Here is a 13,857-nt window from a genome sequence, read left to right as displayed (position 1 = left end):
TTGCCATTGAGGCTCTTGATGGGAGACCTCTACAGCCTGCCCATGTAACTCCATGAGACTGTTCCGTTGTCCATGGCCGTAGGGGCTTTTCACCATGAGATAATCCAATTCCAAGTTATTTCCTCACCTAAGTTTCCGCTGGTTATTGGTTATCCTTGGTTACAGAGGCACAACCCCACTTTTGAGTGGCTCCGTGCTGAGGTTCTCTCCTGGTAGTCCTGTGCACCTATTCACTCTCCTCCCCGCTGGAGGAGTACTGCTATTTTAGCGATGTCTTTAACAAAGGTCAAGCCGTTAGTTTGCCTCCACACCGGTCGTATGATTGCGCAATTGACTTTCAACCTGGTGCCATACCTCTTCGTGGCCGGGTTTACCCTTTGTCGGTCTTGGAGAATAAGGCCATGGAGGAGTATGTTGCAGACGCACTTTCTCAAGGTTTCATCCACAAATCCCTGTCTCCTGCTGGTGCTGGTTTCTTCTTTGTGAAGAAGAGCGGTAAACTGAGACCTTGTATTGATTAGAGGGGCTCAATCGTTTCACGATTAAAAATGCCTATCTGATTCCATTGATTACTGAGTTATTTGACCATCTCAAGGGCAACAGTTTTCACGAAGCTTGATTTGAGGGGCATACAATCTCGTGGGGATTAAGGAGCGTGACGAGTGGAAAACTGCGTTTAATACCAGAACAGGTCATTATGAGTACCTCGTAATGCCATTTGGCCTTTGTAACGCTCCTGCAGTTTTCCAGGAATTTATTAACAATGTCCTCCGAGATTTGTTGCAGTTATGTGTGGTGGTTATCTCGACGATATCCTCATATTTTCCAAGTCCCTGGAGAGCCACCACACAGATGTCTGTCGTGTGCTTCAGAAAATAAGAGAACAATCTCTATTGTAAATTGGAGAAGTTCGAATTCCATCGTGAACAGGTTAAATTCCTGGGTTATGTAATTTCCACTGCTGGTTTTTCGATGGACCCAGAGAAACTTTCAGCAGTCCTACAGTGGCCCCGGCCCGTGGGTTTACGTCCTCTGCAGCGTTTTCTTGGCTTTGCCAACTATTATCAAAGTTTATTCGTAATTATTTGACAATTTTCCTCCACTTCCAAGATGGAGTCAGTTCCGGTTCCTGTGATTCCTCCTGATCATATTCTGGCTACGGTTCGCACCAGTCTCACTTCTCCTTTGGGTGACAAAATTCTTGCTGCTCAGGTCCATGCTCCTCCTCAGAAACCTTGTGACCTCTGCTTTGTTCCAGAGAGTCTCCGTACTGCCGTGCTCCAGACTTTCCATTCTCCCAAGGCTGCTGGCCACCCTAAGAAGAATCAACTTTTTTGGGCCACTTCCCAACAATTCTGGTGGCCTAGTCTACAGGCTGATGTAACCGCCTTCATAGCTGCCTGTTCCATGTGTGCACAGAGTAAGACTCCACGACACCTTCCAGTGGGCCTCTTACAACCCATACCCAATAGAGTGAGGCCCACCTGTCTATGGATTTCATTGTGGAGTTACCCAACTCCCAGAGCAACACAGTTGTCCTTATGGTGGTTGACCGGTTCTCGAAAATGTCTTATTGTATTCCATTTAAGAAATTGCCCACTTTTAAGGAACTGGTCTCCATTTTTCCTAGGGAGATCTTTCGCTTACATGGGCTACCCAAGGTGATTGTCTCAGACAGGGGTAGTCAGTTTGTGTCCTGGTTCTGGCAAGACTTTTGTGCACAGTTGGAAATTCAGCTGCTTTCTCCTCCTGCGTATCACCCGCAGTCTAATGGGGCCGCAGAACGATCCAATCAGTCCTTCGAGCAGTTCCTACGTTGTTTGATTTCTGACCATCATAACAACTGGTCAGACCTCTTACCGTGGGCGGAGTTTGCTCACAATAGTGCCTTGAATTCTGCTTCCCGATTGTCCCTGTTTTATGGCGAACTATGGTTTCCAACCTACCATGTTGCCTGACTCATTTGTTCTGCAGATTATTCCTGTGTTAGAGGAGCATCTCCGTGGTCTTCATTCCACTTGGGCACAATTCCGGGAAGCTTTGCGACATGCTAATGGTAGGTACAGACTCCATGCTGACCGCAGACTCCTGCTTGCACCTTCCTACCAGGCTGGGGACAAGGTCTGGCTGTCATCTCGCAACCTCCAACTTCGTGTTTCCTCTCTGAAGTTTGCACCTCGGTTTATTGGGTCTTTCCATATTCTCCGCAGGATTAACCCAGTGGCTTATGCGTTAGACCTTCCTTCTAATATGCGTATTTCAAATGTGTTTCATGTCTCCTTATTTAAAACCTTTGGTCTGAAACCGCTTTACCACCTCACTGCCACGTCCTCACACTGTACAGGTTGAAAACCATGAGGAGTATGAAGTACAGTCCATTGTTGACTCCCATAGGTTCCGTGGGCGCATACAGTACCTGGTGCATTGGAAAGGGTACGGTCCGGAGGAACGCTCTTGGATCTCATCCTCTGATGTATCCGAGGGGGAGGGGTCGTTGAGGAGGGGGTACTGTCAGGGCTGGGCTCAGCCCTTCTCTGAGCTGGCCACTCAGCTGTCGGCTAATTGCCAGCTTCTATCACTCCACAGTGACCCTGTTGATGATATCCTGCTCGTCAGTCCTGCTTACGTAAGCCGTCCAGCCCAGATGATCTCGGCCTTTGCCTTGGTCAACATCAGAGACTTTCTCCTGTGCTCCTGTTAAAGACTTGCTTGGCTGACATTCCTTCTGCCTCCATATCCTGCTTGCTGTTTCACTATGCTGATTCCTGACTTTCTGGCTTGTCTGACTATCCATTTCGGTTACCGAACTTAGGCTATGTTTTGACTACGTTTGTTCTATTTACTTTTATTATTAAACAAGTGTGCTTTAACTGTACTTCTGTCTCGGTTCGATTCATGATTTCTGACATCAATATAAGATTATTGGGATTTTTTTAGGAAAAAAAATATGTAGCAGAATACATATTGGCCTAAATTTATGAAGATTTTTTTTTTTTTTTTTTTTAATTCACTGTTTTTTTTGTTTTTCATAATTGTCGTCTTTTGTTTATAGCGCAAAAAAAAAAAAAAAAAAACGTAGTGGTGATCAAATACCACCAAAAAGTCTATTTATGGGAAAAAAGGACATACATTTTATTTGGTTACAGCATTGAATGACTGCGCAATTGTCAGTTAAAGTAACACAATGTACGTGGGTAAATCTTCCAGAGGTCTAGTGGTTATTGTATTTTAAAGTACAGGTGAGGAAAAAGGACACTAAGACTATTTCTAAAGATATATTATATTATGCTAGGGAATACAGTTCTTTATGTTCATAATACTACTAAAATTAATTTATTTTACTTGTCTTAGAAATCATCTTCTATTAAAACTGAACAATGTCATTTTAACACCACATATGGGCAGCGCAACACACAAAACCAGACGGATCATGATGGAAGACATGGTTCAAAGTTTGATCGATGGTGTAAATGGCCTTCCTGTGTCCAATCAAGTTATTGCCAAGTGACCTGAAGAATCCTTTGACAATTATATGTATTTTCTTCTGCACTCCACCATGTAAACATGAGTCATCCATTCACCTCTTACATGGCATATTCTGACAACTAAAACTCCAGGTTTGGCAAGCAAAGTTACTGTTTTTTTGTTTTGTTTTGACTTTATAGTTTTTTCCTCTAATGGCCTTCCACAAAATCTTGGAAGCAATGGCACTCTCAACCTGCACTTAGTTGTGTAGCCAATGCAGGTTGTGTCTGTCCATCATTATAACTGCTTTTTACAGTGTAGGTCTACAATCTTGTCCCCGACATCCTTGGACAGCTGTTTGGTCTTGGCCATGGTGGAGAGATTGGAATCTGATTGCTTCTGTGGACATGTGTCTTTTATACAGGTAACAAGCTGAGATTAGGAGCACTCCCTTTAAGAGTGCTCCTAATCTTAGCTTGTTACCTGTATAGAAGACACCTGGGAGACAGAAATATTGCTGATTGATAGGGGGTCAAATACTTATTTCACTCATTAAAATGCAAATCAGTTTATAACTTTTTTGAAATGCATTTCTGGATTTTTTGGTATTCTGTCTCTCACTGTTAAAATTAAAACTTACCATTAAAATGATGCCTGATTGTTTCCTTGTCGGTGGGTAAACGTACAAAATCGTCAGCGGATCAAATACTTTTTTCCCTCGCTGTATATGCAGTATTTTACAAAAGTAAGTACACCCCTCAGATTTTTGTAAATATTTTATTATATCTTTTAATGCGACAACACTGAAGAAATTACACTTTTCTACAATGTAAAGTAGTGATTGTATAACAGTACAAGTTTGCTGTCCCCTCAAAATAACAACACACAGCCATTAATGTCTAAACTGCTGGCAACAAAAGTGAGTACACCCCTAAGTGAGAATGTCCAAATTGGGCCCAATTAGCCACCCCCCCCGGTGTCATGTGATTTGTTAGAATTGCAAGGTCTCAGGTGTGAATGGGGAGCAGGTGTGTTCAATTTTGTGCTTTCGCTCTCACTCTCTCATACTGGTCACTGGAAGTTCAACATGGCACCTCACATCAAAGGACTCTCTGAGGATCTGGAAAAAAAGAATTGTTGCTCTACATAAAGATGGCCTAGGCTGTAAGAAGATTACATTGGTTTAACAGGACAGGTTCCACTCAGAACAGGCCTTGCCATGGTCGACCAAAGAAGCCGAGTGCACATGCTCCGCATCATATCCAGAGGTTGTCTTTGGGAAATAGACATATGAGTGCTGCCAGCATTGCTGCAGAGGTTGAAGAGGTGGGGGGGTCAGCCTGTCAGTGCTCAGACCATACGCCGCACACTGCATCAAATTGGTCTGCATGTCTGTCTTCCCAGAGGGAAGCCTCTTCTAAAGATGATGCACAAGAAAGCCCGCAAACAGTTTGCTGAAGGCAAGAAGACCAAGGACCTGGATATTGGAACCATGTCCCGTGGTCTGATGAGACCAAGATAAACGTATTTGGTTCAGATGGTGTCAAGCGCGTGGGGTGGCAACCAGGTAAGGCTTACAAAGTCAAGCATGGTGGTGGGATGTCATGGTCTGGGGCTGCATGAGGCGCTGCTGACACTGGGGAGCTACAGTTTATTGGGGGAACATGAATGCCAACATGTACTGTGATATACTGAAGCAGAGCATGATCACCTCTCTTCAGAGACTGGGCCTCAGGGCAGAATTCCAACATAACGACCCCAAACACACCTCCAAGATGACCACTGCCTTGCTATAGAAGCTGAGGGTAAAGGTGATGGACTGGCCAAGCATGTCTCCAGACCTAAACCCTATTGAGCATCTGTGGGTCATCCTCAAACGGAAGGTGGAGGAGCGCCAGGTCTCTAAAATCCACCAGTTTTGTGATGTTGTCATGGAGGAGTGGAAGAGGACTCCAGTAGCAACCTGTGAATCTCTGGTGAACTCCATGCCCAAGAGGGTTAAGGCAGTGCTGGAAAATAATAGTGGCCACACAAAATATTGACACTTTGGGCCCAATTTGGACATTTTCACTTAGGAGTGTACTCACTTTTGTTGCCAGCGGTTTAGACATTAATGGCTGTGTGAGTTATTCTGAGGGGACAGCAAATTTACACTGTTATAAAAGTTGTACACTCACTACTTTACATTGTAGCAAAATGCAATTTGTTTAGTGTTGTCACATGAAATGATATAGAGCAAAAAGGGGGATGAGAATGGGAAGATAGAGCAGTTGCTGAAGCAGGGCATAAATCTTATCCCAGACTCAATAGATTGTGATGGACTGTCTCAGGACTAATAACAAGATGAATAATGTAAAAGACTATTTATTACATAAAAATGACATACAGGGTACATTAAAACAATAATTAGGAAAAAATTGTTTTTCAAAAAGGAAATACTCAGAGTACTCCGAAAAGTATCTGCTGTTGAAGCAATTCTCGAAATTCATTTGGTTCTCTAGGTGACCGCTTCTTCAAGAGAACTAATCTATAAAATAGATAATGAAATAAGGTAAAGATCGAATAAAAAATATTCAAAATTGCAACCAGTAGGGTTCAGCAGGTTATACAAGGTAATTGGATGATAATCATCAAATTGCTCACCAGGCTGCAGGGATGGCCTATATGTAAAACCACTAGCCCGAACTAGAGGCTCCCCCCGCGGTGGACAAGGGGAATATATGCGGGTATGAGTCTGGATGAAAAAATGATAAATAATGATCATACACAAAAATTATAAAGAAAGTCACAATCCACTTGGTGCAAAAGGAGGGAGGAGAAAAAGCAAGAAAGTAGAAAAAAGAGGAGGGAGAAAGAAAAAAGTAAGGGGGGGGGGGTGTGGGGATGCTAGGGTGGAGCAGGAGGGGAAAAAGGGGAGGAAGGTGAAAGACAATGGTGGGGAAGGGGGGAGAGAAGGACAAGGGGAAAGAGGTGAAAGAAGAGAAGAGGGGAAGGGGGGAGCCCACGGCGGGGGCTCCAGCCTACCACCCCCCCCCTTTTGTTTTTCTTCCCCCTCCTTTTTCTACTTTGTGCTTTTTCTCCTACTTTGCTAATTACTTTGCTAATCCTTGAACAAAAAAATTCTATATGAGGCTATACTCTCAACTCAATATACATGAAATGATATAATAAAATATTTACAGAAATGTGAGGGGTGGTACTCACTTTTGTAAGATACTGTAGTTGCAATATATGCTTGGGTGACTACATGGATGAGTTTCAAGAAGGGACCTACTTTCTTCTGAAATGGAAAAAACATTAAATTACCCTTCACTCCAGTTAAAAGTAAGAAATTGAAGTTTTCCATAGTGCTCAGTGCAACTTTTGAACATTAATTTATGTGTAAAACAAACAAGGTATGATTACATATCATCTTTTTATAATGAGTATATATATCTTACTGATTAAAGCCTTTATGATTATTGTTATTTCTAATAAAATCTAAAATTGTTCTGACTAGTGGTGGCTAATGCTGTTATGTTTTAACTATTTTGACATTTTTTTCCAGTACCAAAACGCATGTCTTAAAGCGGAGTTCCACCAAAAAGTGGAACTTGCGCTCGATTTTCTCCTCTCCCCCTCCAGTGCCACAATTGTCACCTTTCGGGGGGGGGGGGGAGGGACAGGATACCTTGACGTCACCATGACCTCACCGCGGGGCTCCCTCCTCCTCCCCCTGTCACCAGGCCAGAGGGAGAGAGGAGCGGGGCCTCGCGTATGCGCAGTAGGGTTCCCGACGTGAGGCCGTAAGGCTACACTGACAGGTTCCCTTAGCCGCAATAGTGGCGGCAGCACCCGACAGCTGATGGAAACATCAGCTGCGGTGCCGACATCGCTGGACTCCAGGAAAGGTAAGTGTCCTATTATTAAAAGCCAGCAGCTGCAGTATGTGTAGCTGCTGGCTTTTAATTGTTTTTTTTTTGGGCGGACCTCCGCTTTAAATATATGGAAAATTGTTGTGCACACACTTTTTTTTAAATAAGGCATTAAAGGCTTGGTTGCAGGTTTACTGCTAGGTTCACACATGTCTAGTGCAAATTTGTCCACTGCGAATTTCCAAAGCATCTGTTCAGCGGTTCAACTGCGATTTGGATACGGTACAAATGCAAATTTAACAATAGCTGGTTGTTAAGGAGCGGGCCGGGATGCCGACCGCCACGTGCTTAATAACGGATGACTCATCTGAATGTAAGAACTTTTGTAAAGAAATAGGTATCTTTTATCAATTCAATTTTGGAATCATGGACGTTTTAAGACTGAGCCCCAGAGAGCCAAGGTTAATTTCAGGTCTCAAGTCACAGAGACATTCATTTTTTTTTTCTTTTTTCTTTTGCTGGAGGTTTGCAAAGTGTACACAGAGCTGGTTACAAGAACAATGAGTTTGTACTTTACCTACCTGAAGCCTAGAACAAGACTTGTTTAATAATCCTTGCAACTAGTAAATGCAAGCCAACCTTCAAAGGCAAGATAGAGTGCCAAAACAGAATGTAAATCTAACCCCTTGTCTATATTTATTAAACTTAAGGACTCGCACACATGCCAATTTGGCCAGCTGAAGGAACAATGACATTTATATATTTGTGGGTTCAGTAACAATCTTATTGTATGCTTGTTTATTGGTAATCCCATTATATAGTTAGGGTGTTGATTTTTTTAGTATTATTAGAAATATTGTATGCGTGTGCATATTATCATGTTTATCTATAAATCTATAGTTATTTTCTTTATTCTGTATGCATAAATTGTATTGATAGTTACAGTATATAGGAAATGTAAATGCCCTTCGTGTTACCTATTGGATCAATGTGAATAATAAAATGTGAAAAATGTGACAATCAATGATTGTAACCAGCTGCTAAGTCTATAGTGTTCACAATACACAAAATAGTAAATAAATAAAAAGTGATCTCGCGCAGTAATAGACTGTCACAGACAAAGAAATAAGTGCAATGGTGATACACCAAAATAAAGTTCAATTGATGTGCAAAAATGTTCTTGATGATTAAACTATCTCTAGAGTTGCCACCTCATCCCTTTAAAACCGAACACCTGTGAATTACACAGGTTCTGAGGCTAATTAAATGCAGATAAGGCACCAAGTGAGTTTAATTACCACCTTAATCTGCCACAGAACCTGTGTAATTAATATGTGTTTGGGTTTAAAGGGATGAGGTGGCAACCATAACTTTCTCTCATATATATTTTTTTCATTCCATGTCTTCACACAACTGTTATGTGCTCCCAGAACTCTCAACTCCAAACAATGTATATCCAGCCTCAAAGATATGGGAATATGCAGCCTTCAGATGGTGTGTTATCAGCTTCTCAAGGCACATATAGTAACACCGATATCCAATATCAAGCTCCAGACATCACGCTTCAAACTTTTACCATATGGCTATAGGCTCCAGTCAGCATGGAAATCAAATAGATAAAAATGCCCTCCAGTATGTTAACCACTTCAGCCCCGGAAGAATTTACCCCTTCCTGACTGCGATTCGGCACTGCGTCGCTTTAACTGACAATTGCGCGGTCGTGCGACGTGGCTCCCAAACGATATTGACGTCCTTTTTTTTCCCACAAATAGAGCTTTCTTTTGGTGGCATTTGATCACCCCTGCGGTTTTTATTTTTTATGCTATAAACAAAAAAAATATCGACAATTTTGAAAAAAACGCATTATTTTTTACTTTTTGCTATAATAAATATCCCCCAAAATATATAAAAAAACATTTTTTTTCTCAGTTTAGGCTGATACGTATTCCTCGACATATTTTTGGTAAAAAAAATCGCAATAAGCGTTTATTGATTGGTTTGCGCAAAAGTTATAGTGTCTGCAAAATAGGGGATAGTTTTATGGCATTTTTATTAATAATTTTTTTTTTTACTAGTAATGGCGGTGATCAGCAATTTTTATCGTGACTGCTACATTATTGCGGACACATCGGACAATTTTGACACATTTTTGGGACCATTGGCATTAATACAGCGATCAATGCTATAAAATTGCATTGATTACTGTAAAAATGTCACTGGCAGTGAATGGGTTAACCACTAGGGGGCGGGGAGGGGTTAAGTGTGTCCTGGGCAGTGATTGTAACTGTGGGGGGGATGGGCTAGCAGTGACATGACACTGATCGCTGCTCCCGATGACAGGGAGCAGGCGATCGGTGTCCTGTCACTAGGCAGAACGGGGAGATGCTGTTCACATCGGCATCTCCCCGTTCTTTAGATCCGTGACATGATCACGAGTATCCCAGCAGCGATCGAGTCCACGGGCCCCACGGGCACAGTCACGGAGCTCGCGGCAGGTGCGCATGTGCGTGCGCGGCGGGAAATTCAAAGTAACGTTACTTTGCCCAGCCGTGCCATTTGCCGACGTATATGTGCTGACAGCGGTCGGCAAGTGGTTAAAACTAAACGGTAATTTATTTAAGACAAATGGACAAATGGATTCTTACATCAAAGTATCATAAAAAGTGTTGCTTAGGAAGGGCATGGCTTCTGCTATCACAGCCGGATGTGATTAGCAAAATTTCCGAGATCAGCTTGAGTCTCCAACAGTATCCGGTGTAGCATCTGCTACTGAGACCTGTAACCCGGAAACTAATAGATCCCGGGGGCAAGATGAGCAGCAAACAGTCGGCAGCGGACCACCTCAGAGAATTTGCGAGGACCGACAAGCAGGATGGCGAGCGCAGCCCCCCACAGACGCGGAGTGGCGGACCACCAGCTTTGGAAACCCAGAAGCTCAGCACATCACAGCCAGAGAAGCAGCCCAAGCTGACGCTGGAACAAGTAAGCTCACAACTAATGGCAGCCATCCACTCAAGCAACGCAGCCCTTACAGGTAAAATGGACGAGATTAAAATGGATTTAGGACTGATCAGGCAGGATATGCAAAGCATTAGAGACAGGATGACAGAGGCTGAAAACAGGATGTCTCTATTAGAGGACACTGTATCTCCTATGCCCAATGCCCAGTAGAAAAACAGATTGCTATATGGCAACAGAAAACAGATGATTTTGAGAATCGCATGTGCCGCAATAATTTAAGGATAGTGGGAATGCCAGAAAAAGTGGAGGGGTATAACCGGGGGGACTTTGTTGAGAAATGGTTGAAAAGTATATTTCCTGGTATAGAGGTATCGACAGCATTTGCAGTGGAAAGAGCACACGGAGTGCCTGCAGTACCACCAAAACCAGGGGGACCCTCTAGGCCAGTGGTCATCAACCCTGTCCTCAGGGCCCACTAACAGGCCAGGTTTGCAAGATAACTGAAATACATCACAGGTGATATCATTTGCTGCTCAGTGATTGCAGTATTCTAGTCTGCATCTCCCCAAGGTAATACATAAAACCTGGCCTGTTAGTGGGCCCTGAGGACAGGGTTGATGACCACTGCTCTAGGCCACTGCTGGCACGACTTTTGAACTGCAGAGATAGAGATAGAGATTCATTATGAAAACAGCAGTGTCAATATTTCCAGACTTCTCCCTAAAGTTACAAAAACAACAGGTCAACCTTTTATGAAATAGAATGGAAACTGAGAGAGGCAGGAGTAGAATACTCTATGGCTTACCCAGCCCGATTGAGAGTGGAAGATGGAGGAAAGATTATGTATTTTAGTACACCGGAGCAAGCCCATTAATGGATTCGGACATTTAAACCTGCACCTAAATAATGGATAGTGAGGAGCTGAGAGATATCCTATGATAAGGACGCCGTCTGGAGGATTTATTGGGAACATACTGGGAGAGAACATTTACACTTTTCTTTTTTTTTTTTTAGTTTTGTTTTTTTTTTTGTTTAAAGTAATTTTGAAGGCAAAGGGCGTGGAGTGAAGGGAGGGGAAGTAGGTATATGTATGAAAAATTATGTTATTGTTGTTGTTGATCGTCCCCCCTTCCTCCTTCTTTTTTTTTTTTTTTTTTCCTTTTTATTTATTTTTCCAGGTTGGGAAGAGCACAGTGATAGTTAATGGAGGACAGTCTGAGTTTAACACGGAGAATAAATGTTGATGATGACGGTGGCACATAGACACAGAGAAATACACATAATATTAAAGATAAAGGCTATTGATAAGGGAGGATTAAAAGGAAAAGTATATAGAAAGGGAGAGGGAGGGGGGAAGAAAGGGGAAAGGGAATAAGGGAAAGAGACACATAGCTAGGGAGACACTGAGATGTCTGGGTTAACACAATAGGTGACAGCGTGGAATTGATACACAGTAAAACGATACACCGAATAAGTGCAAGAGGAGAGAGAGGTGTAACACATAAATACACAGATGGAAGGGAGAGAGGGGAGGGAAAGGGGGGAAAGAGGGAAAAGGAAGGGGTAAGAACACATACATGTGTGGGTTTTTTTTTTTTCCCAGGATAATAAGATAAGGGGGGTTGAGGAGCAGTAAGGCTGAAATTGATACAAATTACCTATATAGTAGCAGATGCGATATGTCGGTAATGCCCTAAATGTTTTGGTATGGAAGTGGGATGAATGGATGAGTGGGGAAAAGATGAGTAGTATGGGAAAGTAAGCAGGTGAGAGAGAGGTCACTATTAATAGGGGGGAGTGTCAGGTTTTTTTTGGCATAGGTACGGCATTGAAGCGTACACAGGTCTTTACGGAGATTCGTAAAGCACAAGCAAAAATATGTATTCAGGAAACGCATATGGTTAAAGACAGACTTGATTATCTTAAAAGATCGTGGATTCAGTGGTCTTGCCATACAACTTATTCAAGGGGGGTTTCCCTGATGGTGCATAAGACAGTGACATGGGATTGTATTAGGATAAAGAGGGACCCTGAAGGGAGATATGTTTTCGTCTTTGCCACAATATACTCAATTTGTCATCATGGGGATATGTAATCCCCCTCCAGCTACATTAGGCGTATTGAAGGAAGCATTGTTATTCATGACAGAGTACCCAGAGGCACATATTATATGCATGGGGGAATTCAATATGTGGTTGAACCCAAAGATGGATAGATATGGGAAAAAACCCCAGAAAGGAATGGTCGAATCTAATGTTTTAGAGAAATTTATAAAAGAGGTAGGATGGATCAACTTATGGAGAATTAAAAACCCAGATGTTAGATCCTACTCATGGTGTGCACCAGGAAGAGGATGCATGTCTTGAATAGATCTGGCTCTGGGGAATGAGAAGATACTTCCTCTAGTGCATTCAGTGGCTTAAATGCCTAGGGGGGTGTTTGACCACTCTGGGTCAACATTTAATTTAACAATATGTCCAAGGGGAAGGCGTTTGGGATGTAGGCTTCAGGCCTATTGGTTAACTCAGATTGGTTTAAATGATCGGATACCGGAACACATGGAAATATTTCTGGAAATATTTCTGGGGATGGAAAAATGGATGGTATATTTTGGGACACCTTTTAAGGGTGCATTGAAATCCACAATATCATATATAAAACGTACCAATAGACAGGAAGAAGAGGAATTAGTAGAACTAAATGTGCAGGCAGAAGAAAATTTTATAAAAGATCCCTCAAATAAAAAACAAAGATGGGAAGGATTAATGCGTCAGTATAAGAATCAATCAATAGTTAATGCTAAGCGTAAGAGGTTCTTTTTAACCACTTCCGGACCGCCGCCCGCCGATGTACGTCCCTACTTTGAGGATGGATATCGTTGCCATAACTCCAGTATCCCCGTGTTTGGCTGGCGGTCCGGTACAAGATAAGTGGTCTCTGCGGTGGACTCGCCAAAAGATCACTTTTATCGGTGGTGGGAGAGGGGCCCCCCCTTCCGCCGTTATCTGGTGCCCTCCACCGCTTACCGGAGCCGTCGGCAGCGGCGGAGGCAATCGGATCCTTCCCGTGGCTGTGCATGGAGACGAGTGAGGGGAAGACCGCCCCCACCCGTCTCCATGACACTGCAGGGCGGAAGTGACGTCAAAACGTCACTTCCGCCCATAGCTCTTAAAGGGCCATTTTTTTTTCATTTTTTTAAATGGCAACATTTTTTTTATTTTTTTTGTTGCATTTTAGTGTAAATATGAGATCTGAGGTCTTTTTTGACCCCAGATCTCATATTTAAGAGGTCCTGTCATGCTTTTTTGTTTACATCCCGCCGAGCTCGCGTGCAGAAGCAAACGCATATGTGAGTAGTGCCCGCATATGAAAACAGTGTTCAAACCACACATGTGAGGTATCTCCACGATCGGTTGAGAGAGAGCAATAATTCTAGCCCTAGACCTCCTCTATAACGCAAAACATGCAACCGGTAGAATTTTTTAAATGTTCCCTATGGAGATTTTTAAGGGTAAAAGTTTGATGCCATTTCACGACTGGGTGCAATTTTGAAGCGTGACATGTTGGGTATCAATTT

General features: G+C 42.7%; 1 protein-coding gene across 1 annotated transcript in view; it reads left to right on the top strand.

Moving 5' to 3' along the window:
* LOC141144997 (glyoxylate/hydroxypyruvate reductase B-like) overlaps positions 1-4,113 on the top strand; it is a 106,685-nt gene extending 102,572 nt beyond the window's left edge. Inside the window, exon 6 of the mRNA XM_073631187.1 lies at positions 3,352-4,113. Within this exon, the coding sequence (XP_073487288.1) occupies positions 3,352-3,508 (157 nt within the window). The 3' untranslated portion in view covers positions 3,509-4,113. The remainder of the gene's footprint in view (positions 1-3,351) is intronic.
* Positions 4,114-13,857: the final 9,744 nt, after the last annotated feature.

The sequence above is a fragment of the Aquarana catesbeiana genome, linkage group LG05 (genome assembly GCF_042186555.1).
Source record: "Aquarana catesbeiana isolate 2022-GZ linkage group LG05, ASM4218655v1, whole genome shotgun sequence".
Taxonomy (NCBI): Eukaryota; Metazoa; Chordata; class Amphibia; order Anura; family Ranidae; genus Aquarana; species Aquarana catesbeiana.
This window is presented reverse-complemented; position numbering and strand designations above follow the sequence as displayed.